This window comes from Cebus imitator, unplaced genomic scaffold (assembly GCF_001604975.1).
Source record: "Cebus imitator isolate Cc_AM_T3 unplaced genomic scaffold, Cebus_imitator-1.0 Scaffold18, whole genome shotgun sequence".
In the NCBI taxonomy this organism is placed as follows: Eukaryota; Metazoa; Chordata; class Mammalia; order Primates; family Cebidae; genus Cebus; species Cebus imitator.
Genome location: NW_016107333.1, coordinates 9,747,563 through 9,771,273, shown reverse-complemented (window position 1 = coordinate 9,771,273; position 23,711 = coordinate 9,747,563). Strand labels below are relative to the sequence as shown.

Sequence of the window (23,711 nt, the reverse complement as noted above, 5' to 3'; positions counted from 1 at the left end):
GGTAATGGCAGAACCAGCACTGGCTATCACCTGAATTGTAGAGCTGTGCCCTTTTCTGTCATGCTGAGCATCTGCTATATGCTGAGCTCCACTAAGCGCTGAGGATACAGTGATGAACAAGATAGGCACAACTGCTGCCTTCGTGGAACTTACATTCTAGGCAAGAAACAAATAAATATATATTATAATATCAGGTAGTGGTCAATGCTATGAATAAAAAATAAGGCAGGTGAAGGGATAGAGAGCATCAGGGAGTGGGAGAAATGATGGAGAAAAATCCCTCTAAAGAGGCAACATTTTAGAGAGGAGAAAGATGGAGCCTTGTGAATAACTGGGAGCACAGCAGGAACAAAAGCCCCATGGAAGGCAGAAGATTGACTTGTTAAAGGAGCCAGTGTGGCTGGAACAGAGTGACCAAGTGAAAGACAGTGGGAGATGAGGTCAGAGGTGGCCAGGAGAGAGAAGGTACGCAGGGCTGAGGACTCTGGTTCAAAGTGAGGCAGGAAGCAGTTGGAGGTTCTAAGCAGATATGGGACCTGATGAGATGTCCCTTTTTAAAAGGCCTGTCTGGCTGAAGGTGGAGATTGAACATGAGGAGAGGAAAGAGGGGCTGCAGGGAACCCAGTGAGGAGTCAGGGACAGTCCAGTTGTCCTGGAAAGAGGTAACAAGCCTGGGGCAATGTTGTGGGGAGAAGAGATTGGTGTCTCCATCTGTCCAATACGGGAGTTGAACAAGATGTTCCTTTAGAGCCTTTGCAGCTTTAGGATTTGGTAATTTGGTGAATGACCTCAGAACATATCAACTAGGTGAGCCAGCCACACTGTTTTTCTTTTCTCGCAATCCCCAGGTTTCTCCCTTGGGTTCTGGGTCTGAACAGAACTGGTGATCTGAGGCTCAGATCGGGGACTCCTGCCCACCCCCTCCCTGCCAGCCCACTCCTGTCCCCACCTCTCAGGGACAGATGGGTGGGTAGCAGGAGCAGCTGGGCCTTGATGCCTGCAGGGCCCTCAGGGAGGGAATTATCTAAGAGTTTGTAACCCTGCTCTGCCTTCCAGATCTTGAGTTAAAAGCCCCACATGTCACAGCTCCAAGGGGCAGGGGTTGGAGGGTGGCAAAAGATGGGCAGGGCAAGGCGCTTTTCAGTCCTGCAGCTGCCCACAGGGGGACATTAACTTGAGGTGCTAAGGACTCCAGGAAGCTATTAGGGCTGAGGCTGAAAGCTGGTAACCCTCAGGCTGAGCCTAACCTGCTAACTTTTTTATTTGGCCTGAAAAGTGTTTGAGAAAAGTTGGAGCCAATGCTTAAAAATCAAGAAACTTTATAGTAAAATCCAGATTTCTGGCTTCTCTTGAATAATTAAAAAATCTGACCAGACTGACCACCCATTCCCAATTACAACACCCAGCAGGAGCTGAGCAGCAGCTGTCCCTATTGTTATTTTATTTTATTAACGAGTAAATACAAGCACATGATTCCAAAAAGAAATCATAAATTGGCATATATCATGAAGCCTCCCTTTCCTCCTTGCCTGCCCTTCTCCCCAGATCCCCCTTCAGTCATCTCTTTATTTTCTTATGGAAATTTCCAGTTTCTTTATGCATATATAAACACATAAAACTATAGATTATTTTTCCCCCTTTCACCTAGCTTCATCCTCTGTTCTCTCCCTTGCTTTTCCCCAAGGAGGCCTTTCTGTATCAGAAACATAGAGAGCTTGCTGCTACACGCCATCCCATTGTCAGAAGTCTCATGATTTATTTAGCTGCTCTCCCACTGATGGGCATTTGGGTCATTCCCACTATTTGCTTTTATAAACAATGCTGTATCAGTGTTTTCATGCATAGTTTGCACAGGTGCAAATGTTTTAGTTGAAGCTAAAGGAAAATTATTGGGAGGTGATTCAAGCAGAGAGTGCAGTAGGCAAGAGCTGAGCCCTCAGCAGGATCCCGAAGCAAGGCTAAGCAAGGAAACATGATGAGGGGTGTTTGTAAAAGTGATTCCCAGCCAGGCACAGTGGTTCATGCCTGTAATCCTAGCACTTTGGGAGGCTGAGGCAGGAGGATTGCTTGAGCTCAGGAGTTTGAGACCAGATGGGGCAACAAAGTGAAATTCATCTTTACAAAAATGTTAAAGACCAGCTGGACATGGAATGTGTGCCTGTAGTCCCAGCTACTCAGGAGGCTGAGGCGGGAGAATCCAAGAGTTTGAGGGTTACGGTGAGCTATGGTCACACCACTGCACTCCAGCCTGGGCAACAATAGTGATTCCCAACAAAGTTCAGAGATCTGGGGGACTAGGGAAAGGCTCCCAGATTGGCTCCTGCCACTTGCTAAATATGGGACTTCTTTCTGGGCCTCAGAGTCCCTGCCTATAAAATGAGAGAGGGACTTGGACAGTTGGATGAAATCCCAAAGGACCTTTCCAGTTCTGACCAGCTGTGGCTGCCTTCTCTCACCACACCAGACAGACTCAGCCTCTTTTCAGCCCTTGAACTTGCCTCACTCCGTCCTATTGCAGAGCCCTTGCCCAAGCTGATCCCACCCTGGCCCCCACCACTGGAACATCACCTCTGTGTACCCCTATTGGTTTTAGTCTGAATCTCTGAACTGGTGGGCCATTTGGAACACACCAGTCCTAACTCCTTCAGGGTAGAGTCCGCTATACAATACCCCTGACAGTCCACACTTCAAATCCTTCTCCTTGTCACTCCCTCCAGTCGCCTGAACTTTTAGCATAGAGTTCTTGAATGCCAACTCTGCTACTTCCCAACAAATGGCCTTGTGACAGTACCTCCCTGAATTTCAGTTTCTACCTGAAAAAATGGCTGGTTTGAGGATAATATGTGATGATATTAGTTACGTTTTTAGCACATCTCCTGACACTCAGAAGGGCTTAATAATTCCATAAGTCAACAGGCACAGTGTCTCATGCCTATAATCCCAGCTCTTCGGGAGGCTGAGGTGGGCGGATCACAAGGTCAAGAGATGGAGACCATCCTGGCCAACATGGTAAAACCCTGTCTTTACTAAAAATACAAAAATTAGCTGGGCGTGGTGGCACACGCCTGTAGTCCCAGCTACTCGGGAGGCTGAGGCAGGAGAATCACTTGAACCCAGGAGGCGGAGGTTGCAGTGAGCCAAGATCATGCCACTGCACTCCAGCCTGGTGACACAGCGAGACTCTGTCTAAAAAAAATAAAAAATTAATAAGTCACTGCTCTTGTCTGAATAAGTTACCTTGTTTATAAAATAGGGATATCTATTCCTTTTTTTTTCTTTTCTTTTTTAGATGATGTCTCACTCTGTCACTCAGACTGGAGTGCACAGACATGATCATGGCTCACTATAGCCTCAACTTCATGGGCTTCAGTGATCCTCCCATTTCAGCCTCCCAGGTAGCTGGGACTACAGGTGCATGCCATCACACTTGGCTAATTTTTGTATTTTTTGTAGAAATGGGGTCATGTTACCCAGGCTTGTCTCAAACTCCTGGGCAATCCATCCACCTCCACTTCCTAAAGTGCTGGGCTACAGGCATGAGCCACCATGCTCAGCCTTAGAATCTATTTATAGGGATGATCACTCAGTCACTTATTCATTCATTCATTCATTCATTCACTTAATGATTTTTGTGGAATACCTATTGAGTGGCCAGCATAGCACTGGGCACTAGAAGATTTGGTGGTGAAGAAAATAGATGATGGGGCCCAAAAGTGGGATTCTAACTTTGCCATACCCTACCCAGACACCAGTGTAAAGGAAGAAATCCAGACACATACAAGAACTGACTGAAGACTCTCAGGGTGGCGGGGGCCAGAGTTTCTCCTCTCCCGCCACCATCCAGGGCTCTGTGCACTTCATTATCCCTGCCTAGGGTTGTTGGAGAGAAAGAAAAAGCAGAGATATTCCTTTCTAAATTACACTGGGATTCAGACCTTCCAGCCCGACCCACAAACACTCTTGCTCACTAAACAAGCCTGTCAATAGGGGACTATCAGCCTTGAATCCATCCTGCAAAACTCCCTTAATGCTTAACTCTTTCCCCTCTGTTTTCAACCTTGGGCAACAGCTGGTACCCCAACCTCCTAAGCTTTGCTGAGACCAAAACAGTCCCTGGGCATGAAAAGGATGCCAGGCTGCAGGACTGCAGATGGCTGCTTCTGCCTGACCCAGGGCAGCTGTCTTCCCTTCATCCTCTCTTCGCTGCCACTCTGAGGCAGGTTGTTCCTCCCACTTCCCTTCCTCAGCTCCTCTTTCTTCACCCCCTACCCTTTGCCCCTTCTTTCTTCCTCCCCTTGAAGGGTAGCAAAGCCTATTCTGGAGTCAGATAATGGGCATGAATTTGGCTCTAGCTTCTACTAGCTGACCCTGAACAAATTAATTAATTTTTCTGTGACAGTTTCCGCATCTGTAAAACGGGAGGAAAAAAGGGAGCTAGCTCACAAATTGCGAGGGTAAAATGAGTTAGTAATTGTAGTGTTTTTGACAGTGCCAGGCAAAGAGACACTACTTCATGAGTGTATAGTAAATGCCTAGGTCGATCCAATCTGATCAAAGGTGGAGGTGGGAGATGAGCTTGGGGTAGCCAGGATGTGTGGGAACCCCATCCCCTCTCATAGATTACTGCTCTAATCTCCTGGTTTCACCGGCCCCAGCCTGCTTCCCTGTGATCATTCTCTACTCTAGCAGCTGAGTCTTCTTTCTAAATCCTGATGTGACCATATAACTCCCCTGCTCAAATTCTGCAGTCGTTCCCATTGCCTGCTGGATAAAGGCCACCTTCTGGCCCCTTAGCATCTCATCCTCAGAACTCTCCAGCCCCATCTTCCCCATCTCTCTACTCCCCTGGATCTGAGATCCAGACTTGCTTGAAGACATGCCCTCCAATCTCGGGCTTCCAGGCCTTTGCACTTGCTCTTTCGTCCACCCGGGGTTTCCTCCCATCCATTTCCTCTCATGTTGGTTGTTGTCCCCTTCCCTCCCGCTGCTACTCTACTAGGGCTGTAGCCAGATGAAGGAAGTCCCGGAGGGAGGCAAAAGAGAGAGTAAGGAAGAGACAGTAACTCAGAGCTGCAGCCTTCTCAGCTTCAAAATAAGAAAAGGGGACCTCTAAAGATCAAAGGAGGGGATGGAACAATATGTGAAGACTCAGGAAACTGGAAAGGAGCATTAGCATGGAATGACTGCTAAAGGGTTACTGGGGGGCCCGCCCAAGTCCCCCAGGTCCTTTATTCCAAGTCCCCCACCCACTCACACCCACCCCCCATCAGACCCAGGCCACTGGAGGTGAACACAGGAGAAAAACGAAGTGGAGAGGATGGGAAGGGGGAGGCAATAAGGAAAAAAGAAGGAAGTGCAGCCCGGGGTGAGATGAGAGACAGAAAGCATGGGGTTGGAGCCCCGAGCCTCCGAGGAAGGAGGGAAAGGGTGACCTGAGATGCGCTCCTCCTCCCCTGTGCCCCCATTCCCGGGGGCTGCCCCCGTCCGGCCGCAGCTCAGGCGGGTGGGGGCGGGGCGGGGCGGCGCCGAGGAGAATGAATAATTGAAGTGGAGGGGAGGAGGAAGAAGAGGAGAAGGAGGAAGAGGAGCCGCCCGCGCAGGGTCCTCCCTACGCCGCACCCCCTCCGCCGCCCGGAAGTCGCTCCCCGCCTCCCGCTCCGCCAACATGGCCGCGAAGTCGGATGGAGCGGCGGCCTCGGCCGGCCCGGGCCCGGAGGGGGCGGCCGGCGGAGCCCGGGGCAGTACTGGCGGCCGCGGGGAGGCGGCGGTGCCGGCCGGGACGCCGGGGGGCGTCGGGGCGGGCGGTCCAGGGCCGCGCTACGAACTGCGGGACTGCTGCTGGGTGCTGTGCGCGCTGCTCGTGTTCTTCTCCGACGGCGCCACCGACCTGTGGCTGGCGGCCTCCTACTACCTGCAGGGTCAACGCACCTTCTTCAGCCTCACCTTGCTGTTCGTGCTCCTGCCCTCGCTGGTCGTGCAGCTGCTGAGCTTCCGCTGGTTCGTCTACGACTACTCGGAGCCCGCTGGGGCCCCGGGACCCGCCGTCAGCACCAAGGACAGCGTCGCCGGCGGAGCCGCCATCAGCACCAAGGACAGCGCCAGCGCCCTCAGGACCAAAGAAGACAGCCCCGAGCCGAGTCCCCAGCCTGCTCCCTCCTCCGCCAGCGACTACCGCCGCCGCTGCTGCCGCCTCTGCGTCTGGCTGCTGCAGACCCTCGTCCACCTTCTGCAGCTCGGCCAGGTCTGGAGGTAGGAGAAGCGCAGGTGGAGGGAGCTGAGCCCGAGGGGTGGGGGTGACCAGGGGCTACCTGCCATCCCAGCCCTGATCTGACCTTTCCAGGCTACCCTCCTGTCCTGACCTTCGCCACGCCCCACCCCATTGCAGCTCTAATTTCCTGTCAGTGGGCTTCTCCTGACCTCTGCCCCCAAGCCCTACCCAACCCCAGTGCCATCCCCTTTGACTTGGACTTTGAGAGGGGAGAGGATGGGGTAAGAAAGGAGAGAAAGAGATCCTTAGGGGTGTGTGTGAGTGGGGAGGACCTGGGGCTCATGAGGATAAGTGTGAAACTTGAAACAGAACCACAGGGCCCCCTCCTGCCCTAACCCACCATACTCTGTCTGAGTGCCAAGCCTGGGCTCAGGAAAGAGCTCAGAAGTCCTTTCCTGATCTCAAAGATCCTCTGTTCAGAATGGCAGCTCATTCACAACCTCCAAAGAGAGTCACAGAATTTGAGACAGCTAACTGAATATCCCGCCTAAACTTCTTGGACTTTTTGGAAAAAGATATGCTGGACCCAACTGGGAGCCCTCAGGCTCCTTGTACTTCCTTTGGCCCCCTCTACCCCCACTAAGAGTCCTCCCGTTCCAACAGGGCCAAGGGTATTTGGAATATTGAATCTGAGATTAGATGGCCACTGGCTGCCCTTTAATTCCAAAATGGTAAGGCAAAACTGAGGCTTTGTTCAAGCTGCCCACTTTCAGTCTTCTTCTTCTGCCAGGACTAAGGGTGCCTGCTGTGCTGAGTTAACTGGAAAGAGGGGGAATTCTAAGCCTAGGGCTCCTCTTGAATCTGAATTGCTATTTAGTAGCTTAGGCCCTTCTGTGCTCTGACAGAATGAACTTGCTTACTATATGATCCTAGGCAAGCCGCTCTCCTCCTTTCAAGCCTCAGTTTCCTTGTCTGTGAAGTAAGGGAGAATCCCTACTGCTCTTATCTCATTGTCTTATCATTGCATTATTCTTACCTGTTGGGATGGTCAGGTGAGAGGTCTGTATGAGGGCCCTGCAGACTGTAACATTTTAAGAGTGTGGGGAAAGCATGGAAAAAGTCACTCTAGTGATATAAAGGGTGATTATTACTGTGGTTATATTTATTCCGCTACTTGTTAACACATTCTGCCTAACTCAGAAGATCCAGTTTGGGGCTGAGGGTTGAAAACAGGACTCCCAGGGTTTGTCCCAGCTGCTCACTTGCTGTGTCACTCTTGTTGTGTTGTCAAATCTCTCTGCCTTTGTTTCCCTAACTATTCCTGCCAAGATGGTGTGTATATTCCTCTTAGCTTACCCTGGGGGACAAGGGGGGGCGGAGCTCTATCCTCACAAGGTGGTGTTATTATTATTAGTGTGACACATAAAAATATTCATGTCTACATCCAGGAACTAATCTGCATTTATCATTCTGTGCCCGAGTGGACAGATGGTGAAAGATATTTTTAGATTCTGAAATGGTAACTTCCTATTCTTGGTAGCCAAGCTTCATCCCCCCTTTTCCTTCAGCCCAAAGTGGGCCAGATGCCCCTCGACCACTGGCTATTCCCCCATTCAGAATCCACTTACAAGAAACTAATATTTCTCCTCTTTGTTAAGAGTAAACTGAGTTTCCCTCAAATAGGGCAAAAACGGCCACGGGTGTGGGGCTTCAGGGGAGTAGCTAGAATTGCTAAGGATCCCCTCAGGTCTGAGGTTTCTTGGATATGGATAAAAGGGCTAGCTATTTCTACTATCCCCCGTTTGCAAAATGAGGGAGCTGGGATCAGATGAGTTTGTAGGGATAACAATCTAATAGCTCTTGGGTTGAATGTGGCTTATGGAAGTGTTTTGTGTGGCTTGTATAGTATTTTTAAAAAAACCAGAGTTGTTGCTTCCCTTTAAAAAAACTGGATCTAGCAGTATCAAGCCTGTAATAATTTAGAAAGAGTCTATGTACTCTAATTTGTTCATCCTTTCCTTTGATCGTATCTGTACTATTTCACTTAGACATGAAAGCCCTAATTTACAGTTCTATAACAATTATTTTATTAAATACTCACTTTGTGCCAAGCCTACTGGTTGCCTTTTTACCTGCTTTATCTCCTGTACCCCTTCTAATCATCCTGTCATGTGGTTAGCATTATAATTTCTACTTGACAGATGAGGGAATGGAGGCTCAGAGAGGGGGCATCCTTGTCCAAGGTCACACAGCTAGTATCTCAAAAAGCTGGGACTCTAGGCTCTCTGCCTTCGAAGCCTGAGTTCAATTTATCCACCTTGCAATTCTGCCACTAAAGTGACCCTCAAGCTTAAAGAAGTATGAATTTGAGATTCCAAGATTCTAGGATGATAGAAAGTCAGGGCTTCTGTTGCACTGAGATAAGAATGTGAAAAGAGGGGCAGAGAGTTGAACTGTGTGGATGAGGATGGGAACAGTGCGTATTCTCGGGAAGGGGCTGAACTGGGGGGTGGTCTGGTCAGGAGGCTGACATCTTTATCCTGGTTTGTAACTACAGTTTGCTAGGTGACCTTGGGCAAGGCTCTTTCCATCTTTGGGTCTCAGTTTCTCTGTATGTGAAATGAGATTTGATGTGATGACCGTAAGAGCTTCCCATTCCTGAAATTCTGACTCTGGATCTATTGTCAAAGCAAAAGCCTCAGGACCCTTGCCCCAAAAGCTTTGGATTCTAAAATGGCTGAGGGCCTGGATAAATGGGAGGAAAATCCAGAGAAGGTATAGAGAAGCTGCAGGGGCTGGCATTCCTAGAAATTAAGCAATGTTGGCCCAGCATGTTTGCTTACCACGTGAGATGTTCCCACAGATGTTCTAAGTGGTGGGGCCTGGGGTAATGAGGGAGATGTGTGATTGAGCCTTCCAGAATCACACCTAGGAGGCTAGGCAATCATTCGTCTCCTAATCCCATTCCCTCAACTCTGAATAAAATAATTATAATCATGAAGATATTTTTCAACTTCTTAGGCTTGTAAAATGCTGAATTAAAAATTCAAATGCTTTGAGGATCCAGGCAGGTAACATACCATAGGTATGAGGGGTGTCAGACAAGAGGACATTTGAGGGCAATAGTGTCTGAGGCACAGGGAAGCTCCAGCTGAACATGCCATTAGAAATCGTGGACCTAGTCTTGATTTCTCAAGAGAAATGGGAAATTGGGATTTTTCAGTGAACACTCCAAAATTCAACTACTAATTAAGATTTTTAAAAATAGTGTCAACCAAAGGAAACACATTTATTAGCCTGTCTTTTTTGTCACCTCTGGTTTAGCTCTTCAAATTGATATGGCCTTTTCACACTGAAGATTTCATTATTATTTTAAACATAAAATGAAGCTCTGAAGAGAGTGAGGAGGAGAAAGTGTTCACAGACACTGCACACCTACCATGTCCCCGCAGGCCCCATGTAAGTGTTTCAGGCATGTGATCTCATGTTACTCTGAAACCTTCTGCCTGGTGATTATTGATATACCCATTTATCAGATAAGTGAGACTCAGAGAAGTCAAGTAACTTTGTCCAAAAATCACCCACTGAGGAAGTGAGGAAAAGTGATCAGTCCCAAACCAGCTCTGTCTTTTACACCACACAATGGCTACTCTGGGATATCCCAAAACAATGTCTTTGTGTACACATAGATTGAACCTCTGAGAGAACAGCAAACAGATCCTTTGGTGGGGCACCAAGTTGGCTGTGGCCTGGACACCAACCTGAGTCTTCATCCCTCCCCGCCCTTCCAACTCTCTGAGCTGTTAAACTGCCCAGGGCTCTTAAACCAATTAAAGTCCTAACCCTGTCCCCTACGACCCTGTAGGCAGCAGAGCAGTAAGCCATGGATCCTGCTTTTCCTAATCTTGAACTCATTGGGCCCCAGCTTCGCCCAGATAAGCATGGTTTGCTAAGCCAATTAGTGGGAGATGATCTGACATGGGATTCCTGCCAGGCTCTCAGGATCTGGGAACCCCAAATGGGGAAAAAATTAGGCAATTGGGATTTGGGCGCCCTCCCTCTAATGCCCTCTCTATGCCTAGGCCCTGACACTGCACTCTGTGTCACCTAAGAAGCCCTGCACAACAGAGAAGTTCTGGAATGAGTTAGTGACCTACTGGAAGTGAACGTCAGCCTCTGGATCTCCCCTCCGGGAAACTATATTCTCGGCATAATGGTTGAGAGCACGGACTTTAGATTCAAATGTCCTCAGTTTAAATCCAGACTCTACTACTTCTTATATGTGACCTTGACAAGCCAAATAATCTTTCACCCGTTGTAAACTAGGAGCCATAATTGTAACCACCTGCCTCTTGGGTTGTTTCAAGGTTTAATGAGATAACGTGTAAGGGTTCAGCAAGGGGCTTGTTCCATCATTAAATGCTCAGAAACTGCTGGCAATGATTAGTACCATCGGCCTGGGCTTTGCTCCCTGTGGAACAAAGATTTGTTCACTGAGCACGTGGCAGGACAGCAAGGGGGCCCAGAAGTCCCTTGAAGCCATATTTACATGGCAGCCATTCATTTAATCTGCAGTCATTCATTCAGCAGACATGTATGAGGCACCTGCTGTATACTAGGCACTGTTCTAAGTGCTGGGAATCGAGCAGTGAACAAGACAAAGTCCTTGCCCTCTTGGAGCTCAATAGCCTAAAGGAGGAGCCAATAAACAAATAAACTACAATATATGTTATATGTGATATATAACACCTGGGTCAGATGGCGATAAGTGCTATGGGGAAAAAAATGAAGCAGGGCAGGGAGCTATTGGAATGCCAGGGAGCAGGTGTGGCTCTTTTAGATAGGGTGGTTGGGGTGGGCCTCTCCAAGGAGGTGGAATATGGGCTGAGGGCTGCATGAGGTGAGGATGAGCTGTGTAGAGGTCTTGGGAAGGGTTTTGCAGGCAAAGGGAAGAGGATGGGCAAAGAGAAGGCCTGTGTGGCAGAAACAGAGCGAGGGGAGCATGTTTGGAGATGCTGGTGGACAGACTGGCAGGGGCGAGGTCATGCAGGGCCTCAGAGGCCATGGTGAGGACTAGGGCTTTTACTCTTCATGACATGGGGAGCCCAGGAGAATTTGGCCAGAGAAGGAACAGGATCTTGACTTACATTTTGCAATGTCCACTCTGGCTGCTGGGTGGAGAATAGACTGGAGGGAGGCAGAGCAAGCCTGGAGATCCATGAGGAGGCTGCTACAAAGATGCAGGGGGAAGACAATGAAAACTGGATCAAGCTAATAGCAACAGGGGTGGGGTCTGCTTCAGGCTGAGCTAATAGGACCTCTTTCCTTCTTTGATCTTCAGTCTCTCCACTGGGGCCAGAATTAGCGGTTCGGAACCCACTCTCTGGAATCAGCCATATCCTGCATCTGCCACTTACTGTGATTTGGGACAAGTGGCATGACTTGTCTGTGCCTTGATTTTCTCATCTGCAAAATGGACACTCTAATAGTACCTATCTCATGGAGCTTGGGGTAGTAGAAAATTAAATAATGTTTAGTGTTCAGCACAATGCCTGGAACATAGGAAGTGCTCAACAATTATCATTAGCTGTTGTCTGTAAAACAGGTCAGGGGTTGGATTCCACAGTTTTCAAACTGTGTTTTACAGCCCTGTCTCCATCATTTTAACCCAGTATCCCTGAATGTCTCTTTTATAATGTGTTTGTTACATGTCTAAGATGTTGTTTTGAATAATCAGTTCTACAGCTGAAGCTTGTTTACAGTTGCCTGAACTCAGGGACCATCGATGAGGTTCCTCCCTGGTCTGCCTTTGTAGGGTTGTTCCAGTTTGGGCCTCACCACCCACCTCCTGGGAGACCCCTCTCCAGGAGACTCTTCACCCCTAACCCTGCCTCCTTCTCTTGCCCATCCAGCTGCTGTGGGCCATTAGAGCTACTTCTAACAGACACAGCGGCGGCGGTTGGGCCCCGCGTCCCCTGTTTGATCTATAAAGACCACACAGGAGAAGCTCTGGGGAGTGGGAGGGCGGAGGGCTGCCAGGAAATGGCTTTGAACCCAGCAGCTGGGGCGCAGGTCCCTGGGGAGAGGAGGGAGGATGGTTGGGATCTTCTCTGGCCTCTCTGTTCACCACCCTGCCTTTGTTAGGGCATCCAAATTCCTCCCCTGGGAAATCCAGTCAGCCTCCGGTTGTCACCCCCAACCCCCAATCCCGCCTCCACCTGCAGGCAGAGCGATGGCTCCCCTCTGTCCCTGGAGCAAGTCCCTCTGCTTTAGCCTGACTTTGAGGCCCTTTGACCCCTGACCTTTTGTCTTTCCTCCCTGCTTTACCCACTTGACAACCTGCTCCCCGCCCCCTTGCTCTCCACTGCCTGCAGTCCTTCCTCCAGCAACACCCAACACCAGTTTCCATTCTCCTCCCAGTGAAGTTCTGCACATCCTTGCAGGCTGAGCTCAAATGCCACCTCTTCTAAGAAGCTTTCTCTGAACAAATCCCACACATGCTACCCTCCGCCCCTCAGACCCCACCTCCCACTCCCCGAGCCTGGCAAAAGTCATTGTTTTTGTTCTGAAGTGGAAAATGTTTGGCTATTTTGTCTGTTGATCAAAAAGCTATACATTCTTGTTGAAACCTCAGGCAACATAGAAAAGGCATAAAAATATAATGCTCATTGTCTCTTGGGGTAGAAGAGGTGGGGTCAGGGGAGACTTCTACTTACTAAATAGATATTTCTTGCATTACTTGAAGATTTTACCTCTGGCTTTTAATTAGCTAAAAAAAAAAAGCGTGTATATATTCACCTGTTTTTAAAAACTCCGGTGTTCTTGAAAATTAGTATACTTACTGTTTATTGGGACTTAGATTTGATCATTTCTCATGACAATCCTGCCAGGTAGGGAGTGCGAGGATGAAGAAGAAGAGCTGTAGAGCCAAAGCCCTGGCTGTGTGGCTTTGAGCAAGGCACTTAACCTTTCTGGACCTCAGTTTTCTCATCTGTGAAATGGGGATAGTAACAATCCCTACTCAGATCTCCACTGTGAAGGCTGATTCTATTAATATATATGTGCTCTGCAAAGTACTCAGCACATAGTGGTGCTCAGTTCGTGTTTGCTAGCATTATTGGCCCCATTTTACAGATGTTGAAATTGAGGCACAGAGAAGAGTGGCCTTCCAGTTCATAAGGAGCAAAACTAGGGTTTGAAGCCTTGAGGTTAGGCTCCCAAACCCACATGTGGAACCACCAATACTGCCTTCTGCTAGTTAAGTGTATTCTTACAATCAAGCATGTATTGTTTAGAGAAGCAGAAGAAACAATATCAGAAAAGTATTTTTATTTTTATTTTTACTTTCTTGAGACACAGTCTCACCCTGTCATCCAGGCTGGAGTGCGGTGGCTTGATCTCGGCTCACTACAACCTCTGCCTCCCTGGTTTAAACGATTCTCATGCCCCAGCCTCCTGAGTAGCTACAGGCGCCCGCCCCCACGCCCAGCTAATTGTTGTATTTTGTATTTTTAGTAGAAACAGGATTTTACCATATTGGCCATGCTGGTCTCAAACTCCTGACCTCAGGTGATCTGCCTGCCTTAGGCTCCCAAAGTGCTGGGATTATACGCGTGAGCCACCGTGCCCAGCCAGAAAAGTATTTTTAAATGTGTATTTTAATATAAAGTCCCCACTGTTAACATTCTAGGTTCTTCCTCTCAGACTGCCTCCCCAGGTGCAATTACTCATTCCTCTTTACCCCACAGCACCGATCACATTTTGTTGTGATCACCTGCCCACCTGGCTGGCTTTCCCACTGGATCACAAACAGCTGGGGAGTCGAGGCCTTGTCCCTTTTCCTTTTTCTCTCCCATGGTGACTAGTCCAGAGTAGACCCTCTCTTACTGTTGGTGGTCTTGCACCCAGCCAGCTCTGGTGAGGTCCATGGTGTGTTCTTGCAACATGAAGCCAGCTGAAGCGGGTTTTGGGTCTGTGGGTGAAGTGCAGGGCTCTGAGTGTGGGAGCTTTCTGCAGTTGTGGACATAGCACTGAGGTCTGTTAGGCCTATGTCCGCAGCCTTTAAAACTGTCAACAGCCAGCCAAAGAAACCTCAGCACTTTGGGAGGCCGAGGCAGGTGGATCATGAGGTCAGGAGTTTGAGACCAGCTTGGCCAACATGGTGAAACCCCACCTCTACTAAAACTACAAAAATTAGTCGGGCATGGTGGTGGGCACCTGTAATCCCAGCTACTCAGAAGGCTGAGGCAGGAGAATCGTTTGAACCTGGGAGGTGGAGGTTGCAGTGAGCTGAGATTGCGCCGTTGCACTCCAGCCTGGGTGACGGAGCAAGACTCCATCTCAAAAAAACAAAAAAATTGTCAATAGCCTAAGGCTAAGGAAAGAGGAAGTAGTAAGAACAACTCGGGGTTGGGTTCCCAGAATGAGGCTGACTTAGAAGATGGTGGAAGTCAAATTCCTTGTATGCAGTAGGTATTCCATAAATGTTGGTGTGAAGTGGATTGAACCTTTAAGATCAGAATCTTGGACAAGTCACTCCACTACCTAGGGTTCAGTTACTCCATCTGTAAAGTAACTAGAATTCTGGTTGAGTTTTCCTCGGACTCGGACAAGAGAGCAGAGTAGCTGAGAGCTTGGGGCCTTGGTGCAGACCACGGCGCCGTGACATCCTAGTTGGGTAACCCTGGGGAAGTTGCTCCACCAGCCACAGCTCCCATCTCGCTGTGAAATGGGGATAGTGATCGTATCCACATCTTAAGGTTCTTATAAGGATGTCTTGAGATAATGTAAATGCACAGGGCTTGGCACGTAGCATATGTCCAGAAAACATCCACTAGGATGACCATTATTATTGGCCCAAGTACCAGCCCATCCTACTTGTTTAGTAACAAGATGGGGTTAGGACATGGGCATAAGGGCTCCTAACTCTCACCCACTGACCCCCTATCGAGGAAGGAGAGTTGTTCTATGGCTCCAGAGATAGTGTGAGAACAGATGCGAACTCAAAGTAAAGGGAGGCACAGTCTTTGGAATAGAAGCAAGAACACACTGTCAATCAGGCTATTCCTGAGGGTGTGAACTCCACATCACCAGAAGTATCCAGATGGAAGTGGCTAACTTTGGCAGGGAAGCCGTAGCAGGGACTCCTGCTTCAGTTTGGAGGATAAACTAGATGATCTCTAAAGCCCCTTAGTTCTAAGCATCTGTAGCTCTAACCTTGGGACTTTATGATGCTCGCTTCCCCAGTGTTTAGCCAGCAGGCTACAGGTTGCAAATCAGTGTCCTACGGGCAAGTCCAGCCTCAAGAGTGTTGGTTTGGTCCACAAAGGATTTTTTTCTCCAACTTTTTTTTCTTTTTGAGATGGTCACACTCTGTTGCCCAGGCTGAAGTGCAGTGGCATTTCAGCTCACCGTAGCCTCTGCCTCCTAGGTTCAAGTGTTCTCCTGCCTTAGCCTCCCAAGTAGCTAGGATTACAGGTGCACACCACCATGCCCAGCTAATTTTTTAAAAAAAATTTGTAGAGACAGGGTCTTACTATATTGCCCAGGTTAGTCTTGAACTCCTGGACTCAAGGGATCCTCCCACCTTGGCCTCCCAAAGTGCTGGGATTGCAAGTGTGTGCCAGTTCTTCTCCTACTTTTTATTAAAACCTTTTATTAGAGAAAAATTTAAACACACACAAAAGTTGGGGGAATAGGATAATGATCCCCCATCATCCTTCTTCAACAATTATTGACTCCTGACCAACCTTGTTTTATCTAGGGCAGCACCATCCGATAGAACTTTCTGTAGTCATGAAAATGTCCTATATCTGCACTATCCAATGTAGTAGCCACTGGCCACACACAGCTATAGAGCACTTGGCATGTGGCCAGTATGACCGAGGAACTAAATTTTAAACTCCATTTACTTTTAATTAATCTAAATCTAAATAACCACACATGGCACGTGTTGGACATCTAGGTGTTGGAGAGCATAGTTGCAGGCCCCACCCCATTTCCTTCCCTTCTGTGTAATTTTCAAGCAAATCTCAAACAACTCTAAAAAGGTAGACTTCAAAAACATGGCTAAATGGTCGGGCGTGGTGGCTCATGCCTATAATCCCAGCACTTTGGGAGGCTGAGGTGGGCAGATCACTTGAGGTCAGGAGTTCAAGATCAGCCTGGCCAACATGGTGAAACCCCATTTCTACTAAAAATACAAAAATTAGCATGGCATGGGGGCGCTTGCCAGTAGTCCCAGCTACTCAGGAGGTTGAGGCAAGAGAATTGCTTGAACCTGGCAGGCGGAGGTTGCAGTGAGACAAGATCACACCACTGCACTCCAGTCTGGGCAACAGAGCGAGATTCTGTCTCAAAGAAAAAGAAAATTTTTTCGTTAAAATATGTAATACTGCTATCACACCTACAACAAGGAATTATAATTTCTTTTTTTAGAGAGAGAGAGAGAGGGTTTCACTCTGCCACCCAGGCAAGAGTGCAGTGGCACGATCGTGGCTCACCGAAGCCTTGAACTCTTGGGCTCAAGGGATCCTCCCACCTCAGCCTCCCAAAGTGCTGGGATCACAGGCATGAGCCACCACACCCACCTAATTTCTTAAAAATTCATATGGTATTTCTTTAATTTGTTGTGAACATTTCCAAATTGACATTTTTCCCTTTTCTTATTGAATAAATATCCTAATATCCACCTATTCTTGAAAAATTGAAACTCCAGCCATGCTGGGCTCATATTCTCCCAGGGTATCAACTGGCTGGAACTGACAGGCAGCTGCCTCTGTAGACAGGCCACAGAGTTTCCCAGTCCCTCATAATGATAGCATCTGAGCCCCTTTGAGCATTGGCGTTTGAGACCCTGACTACCATGTAGAATCTCACACCCAGACTAGGGGCAGATAGAAGGGATGCTTTCTCCCTGCCTTGGTCCTGTGATAGCTTTAGATGCCATCAGGAGACTGGAATCTAACACCCTTCACCATTGGCTTATGACATGTCAACTCCACACGAGGATATCAAGCAAAGAGTGAAAGGGGAACAAAGGGTCTGAGCCTAGAGTATGGGGTCCTGAGTCTTAGTCTCTGCTCTGCACCCATTTCACCAACCCATTTCTTTTCTTAGTGCAGTGGCGCAATCTCAGCTCACTGCGACCTCCGCCTCCTAGGTTCAAGCAATTCTCCTGCCTCAGCCTCCGAAGTAACTGAGACTACAGTTGAGTGCCACCATGCTCAGGTAATTTTTGTATTTTTAGTGGAGATGGGGTTTCACCACGTTGGCCAGGTTGGTCTCAATCTGTTGACCTTGTGATCTGCCCGCATTGGGCTCCCAAAGGGCTGGGATTACAAGTGTGAGCCGTGCCTGGCATCATCAACCCATTTTACAGATGGGGAAACTGAGATCCAGAGAGTGAAGGAGAGCTGGCTGTACTCATACAGTGAGGGATGTGAAAGGCCAGAGCCTAGTCCCAAAGCTTTGCTACAGAGGGGCTGCCCATTCTTCTGCTGGGCAAAAAGAGGGATGCTGGCTGGGAGCTGATGAGGGTGAGTGGGATGGGAGAGGGTCTCAGCTTCTCAGTTAGGGCCTAAAATTAGTGGCTGGGAAATGTTTGGCTTTAGCCCAGAAAAAAAAAAAAAGAGGTGCTGTGACTCTGTAGGGTGCTGCTAAGGAGGAGGGAGACAGCCCAGTTCCAGCACCCAGCACCACATGAAATGGGAGGCAAACGTGTAAAATCACATTCTTTACTGACATTTATGACTCATTTGGCTGACAACCCCAGGAAGGTCCTATTTTGTATTCTTGCAGGGTAATTCTTACCCCAACATTAAGGGGTAAGTATATGGGGAGGGGGGCCTCAGGGCCATCCCCTCCCCCATCCCCGCCCCCCGCAAAAGCTTCTGGGGCTTCATTGCAGGTGAGGAGACTGTATAGTTGGGAACCCAATGTTACCTGGAGAACTCATAGAGAAGATTTGGGTTCCCAGGGCCTGGCTCAGATGGATCCATGCCCCATGGTAAAATGAGGGAGTCAGCCAGCCCTGGTTTGGGATGCAACTCTGATGCTTTCTGGCTGTGTGACCTTGGGCAAGTCATTTCTCTAATGGCTCTGGAATCTATTCCCTTTTGTCTGGGCCATCCTTACCTCTCACCTGGCAACTGGTCTCCTGTCTTTACCCTTGTCCTCCTGTAATCTGTTCCTCACAGCCAGGATGCTTCCTGCTTCCTTTAACATGCAGACATGGTATCTAATCCTGTCATTTCCCTGTTTAAAACCTTCCTGTGGCTCTCCATCACTCTTAAGATAAAGACCAGGCTGGGTGTGGTGGTTCACACCTGTAATGTCAGCACTTTGGGAGGCAGAGGGGGAGAATTGCCTGAGCTTGGGAATTCCAGACCAGCCTGGGCAACATAGAGAGACCCCATCTCTACTAAAAATTTTAAAAATGTTCCTGGCATGGTGGCATATGCCTAGGGTCCCAGCTACTCAGGGGGCTGAGGTTGGAGGATTGCTTGAGCCCAGAAGGTCGAGGCTGCAGCGAGCTATGCTTGCATCACTGCACTCCAGCCTGGGCTATAGAGCAAGATCCTGTCAAAAAAAAAAAAAAAAAAAAAAGGCCGGGCATGGTGGCTCATCCCTGTAATCTCAGTACTTTGGAAGACTGAGGCAGGGGATCCCCTGAGGTTGGCAGTTCAAGACCAGCCTGACCAACATGGTGAAACCCCGTCTTTAAAAAAAAAAAAAAAAAAAAAAAAAAAAGGCCGGGCATGGTGGCTCATCCCTGTAATCTCAGTACTTTGGAAGACTGAGGCAGGTATATCACTTGAGGTCAGGCGTTTGAGACCAGCCCGGTCAACATGTTGAAACCCTGTCCCTACAAAAAAATACAAAAATCAGCTGGATGTGGTTGCCTACGCCTGTAGTCCCAGCTACTTGGGATGCCCCTGAGGCAGGAGAATCACTTGAACCCGCGGGTTAGGGGACAGAGGTTGCAGTGAGCTGAGATGGCGCCACTGCACTTCAACCTGGGTAACACAGCAAGACCTTGTCTCAAAACAACAACAAAAAAATAAAGACCAGCTGGGCGCGGTGGCTCATGCCAGTAATCCCAGCACTTTGGGAGGCTGAGGCGGATGGATCACCTGAGGTCAGGAGTTCAAGACCAGCCTGGCCAACATGGCAAAACCCCGTCTCTACTAAAAATATAAAAATTAGCCAGGTATGGTGCTGCATGACTGTAATCCCAGCTCCTTGGGGGGCTGAGGCAGGAGGATCGCTTGAACCTGGGAGGTGGAGGTTGCAATGAGCTGAGATCATGCCACTGTACTCCAGCCTAGGTGACAGAGCAAGACTTTTCTCAAAAAAGAAAAAAAAAAAAAGATAAAGATCAAATACTTCACCATGGTTCATGTCTCCACTTCATCTTGTGCTTTCTTTCCCTTCTTCTCTGACAGCAGTCATTCTGACCACTTACCGCTTCCTCCCATCTCAGGACTTTGCCTATGTTGTTTCCTCGGCTGGAGATTCCCTTCTCCCACTCCTTTACCTGGTTAACTCCTATGTCTGCTTCAGATCATGGCTCAGTAGTCACTTTCTCTAGAAAGCCTTCCCTGACTGCCACACCCTTTCCAAGCTGGACCCAGCCATTCCCCCATAGCACTGCCATTCTCAGTGCTGAAGCATGGACCCCAGCTGGGAGCATGTCGGGAGCCCATGGAACATGCTTGTCATTATATGTTTACATAATGATTTAGTTAATCTTCAGGTCCTCTTTAGACTGAGTTCCACTGTTGGGCTAGGTCTTGTCTTGCACACCATTATGTCCACCAGCCATTATAGCACAGCTTTGGGTACACAGCAGGTACTCAAAAGTGCTTGAGGGGCTGGGCACGGTGGCTCACACCTGTAATCCCAGCACTTTGGGAGGCTGAGGTGGGCAGATCACCTGAGGTTAGGAATTCAAGACCAGCCTACTAAAAATACAAAAATTAGCCGTGCGTAGGGGCACATGCCTGTGATGCCAGCTACTCGGGAGGCTGAGGCAGGAGAATCACTTGAATCGGGAGGCGGAGGTTGCAGTGAGCCAGATTGAGTGAGCCACTACACTCCAGCCCAGGCAACAGAGAGAGACTTTAAAAAAAAAAAAATTGCTCGGTGAATAAATGTTAAATGAACCTTTCCTTTTCTGGCACTAAGTTTCCTTATCTGGCAAATGGGGATTATATCCATGAACCTCACAGGGCTGCAGTGAGGATTTTAGCAAAGTACATATAAAAGGCATTTGATGAAGTGGTAGTTATTTTCTAGGGAGCAGGCAGAGACCCCAAAGAATACTTGCCCTGTCCCAAAGAACCTGTCCCAAAAGTGCTTTTCTGACCCAGTGTCCCCTGGGGACAGATTCAACGAGCACCAGGGGGAAAGCCAGCCTAGGAGTGTGTCTCACCTGTGCCAGAAACCAGACTTCCTTCTTACTGATGCAGCCTCTTATTCAAAAAGCTCCTTGAAACCTTCCATTGATGCAGTGTCCAGCACTGAGCTGGGAGTTTTAGACACATTACTACTTTCTGATTTCACAGCTACCCTGTAAACAGGTATTGGGCTGATGGGTCCAGAGAGGGGAGGCAACTTGCCTGGGGCTACACAGTCAGTGAGAGATGGAGCTAGAATCTGAGCCCAGGCCTCCCTGACTCTCTCACCTGGGTTCTTTCCCTTTGTTCTTGGCCACTTTTACTTAAGGAGTTTACAAAGGAGAGTTTATAAAGTATATTCACTCTGGGTAGGGTGCAGTGGCTCATGCCTGTAATCCCAGCACTTTGGGAGGCCAAGGTGGGTGGATCACCTGAGGTCAGGAGTTTGAGACCAGCCTGACCGACATGGTGAAACCCAATCTCTACTAAAAATACAAAATTAGCTGGGTGTGGTGGCACATGCCTATAATTCCAGCTACTTGGGAGGCTGAGGCAGGGGAATCGCTTGAACCCAGGAGGTGGAGGTTGCAAGGAAACAAGATCATGCCATTGCACTCCATCCTGGGCAATAGTGAAACTCCACTTAAAAAAAAAAAGTATACTCACTCTCTTCATTCATCCACTCACTCCACAAATGACTGTGCATTAACGATGTGCCAGGCACTGGGCATGTAGCAAAGGACACGACGGATGTGGTTCCCACGCTCATGGAGCCTGCAGTGCTGGGGGAAGGACAGGCAACAAATATGTAAACAAGTAAATGAGATGGTTTCAGGTTGTGATATGTGTTACCTAAAAATCAGGGTAACATGACAGAAAGTGACCAGAGGGGCTGCAGAAGTGCTTTGTGGGGTTGCAGGCAGTGGTGACGGGGGCAGCTGGGAAAGCTCTCTGAGGAAGTGACACTGAGCTGAGATGGGAGAATGACAGTTTGACAGGTATTAGTGAGGACCTTTCCAGGCAGAGGCTCTGGGCTTGGAGTGAGCTTGGTGTGTTCAGGAACAGGAGCTGAGGGAGAGGAGGAGGGTGGCAGGAGAGGGTCCTTGAGAGGGACAAAGGCTGTGTCCTCCTGGGTTTCAAAGGTCATGGTGAGGAGTTTATTTTAAAAGTAGTGGGGGGCAGGTGTGGTAGCTCATGCACTTTGGGAGGCTGAGGTAGACGGACCACCTGAGGTTAGGAGTTTGAGACCAGCCTTGCCAACATGGTGAAACCCCGTTTCTACTAAAAATACAAAATTTAGACGGGCATGGTGGTGCACACCTGTAATCCCAACTACTCAGGAGGCTGAGGCACGAGAATTGCCTGAAGCTGGGAGGTGGAAGTTGCAGTGAGCCGAGATCATGCCACTGCACTCCAGCCTGGGTGACAGAGTGAGACTCCATTTCAAAAAAACAAGTAGTAGGGAGTGGCCTGAGCTGATCTGGGAGTTTACAAGATCCCCCTGTTGTTGTGTGAAGACCAGACTTGAAGAGGGCAAGGATGGGAGCGAGCATCCCAGGGAGGCTGCTGGAATGGGGTGGCTTGGCCCAGGGTGGTGACACTGTGGTAGAGAAAAGGACTTGGGTTCAGAACATAGCTGTGGAGCGCTAATGTTATCAGATTTGGATGGGTGGGGAGGGGCTTGATGAACATTCCTTGGTATGATAAGAATCAGTTACTTAGGCCTATTTTATAGAGGAAGATTGAGGCCAGCTGAGGAGGTGGGCTTTCCCGGAATCACCTGGGAAAATCTCCACTTACTATTTTGCCCCTCTCCCAGTTTTCTGTAAACCCACATAATCTCAAGTGAAGCCTGGGGTCCATCATGTCTTACCGGGGTCTTACCAAGGTCCTCCCGGGCGGCCGTACTGCACACCCTCCATGTGAAGGAAGCTGTCACGGTAGGCAGCCGAGGCGGCAGGGGAATGTCATGGAATGAGACATGTCCTTCCTCATCCCACTCTGGCTCAGGAGGCCATGAAGAGCCGGGGCCGAGTCTGAGATCTGGCACTAACTTGCTGTGTGACTTTGGACAAGTTCTGGTCCCTTTCTAGGTCTGTTTCTCATCTGTGAAATAAGGATAACGGCAGTACCCACTTCAAAGATTTGTTAAGAGGGATGGACGCGTTCATATGTATAAAAGTCTCAGCACAGCCTGTCATCCAGTTGGGACTCAGTAAATGTGAGCTGTTATCCTGATTAGTAACCCCTGCACACTGTCCCCCTGCAGACCTACACACTAGCTACGGGCTCAGCTGGTGGGGATGTCCTGCCCCTGTCTATCAGCCCTGCCTTTCATGTCTGCCTCCCAACTCTGTCCTGTTCACTCTGAAGGGGTCTGCAGACCCTGGCCTGCATCACATTGAGACCAGGGAGCTAGCCAGCATGAGGGTGGTTCCTGGATAGAGAGGCAGCGGGGGAGCCGCTGGAAGCTGCTGTGTGTTTGGCCCAGAGCTGTGAGGGGGAGTGGGGAGGGGCGAGAACACACACTCGGAAATGCAGAGACCGACAGATGGAGGAGCTGAGGATGTGAGAGACACAGACAGACAGAGAGAGACCCAGAGTCAGAGAGAGGAGGAGCAGGAAGGGGAGGGCGGCCGGAAAACTGGAAGTCACGCCAAGCCACAGGCTGAGCAGCAAATCAGCAGATGGACCAAGCAGCTGAGGGACTGAAAGACACAGACAGACAGACCACCAAACAGACCACAGACAGACAAGACACAGACACACCACCAGACTATAGACAGACCACCAAGCAGATCCAGCATCCAAGACACAGACAGGCAGACCACCAAGCAGACCACAGGTAGACAGACCACCAAGCAGACCCAAGACACAGACAGACCACCAAACAGATCCAGCATCCAAGACACAGAGACAGACCACCAAACAGATCCAGCATCCAAGACATAGACAGACCACCAAACAGATCCAGCATCCAAGACACAGACAGACCACCAAACAGATCCAACATCCAAGACACAGAGACAGACCACCAAACAGATCCAGTATCCAAGACACAGACAGACCACCAAACAGATCCAGCATCCAAGACACAGACAGAC

At 49.0% G+C, this 23,711-nt stretch overlaps 1 protein-coding gene across 1 annotated transcript in view; it reads left to right on the top strand.

Annotated features, from left to right (window-relative positions):
* The first annotated feature begins 5,492 nt into the window (after nucleotides 1-5,492).
* XKR7 (XK related 7) overlaps nucleotides 5,493-23,711 on the top strand; it is a 29,525-nt gene continuing 11,306 nt past the window's right edge. The window contains exon 1 of the mRNA XM_017514692.1: nucleotides 5,493-6,249. Coding sequence (XP_017370181.1) covers nucleotides 5,666-6,249 — 584 coding nt within the window. The 5' untranslated portion in view covers nucleotides 5,493-5,665. The remainder of the gene's footprint in view (nucleotides 6,250-23,711) is intronic.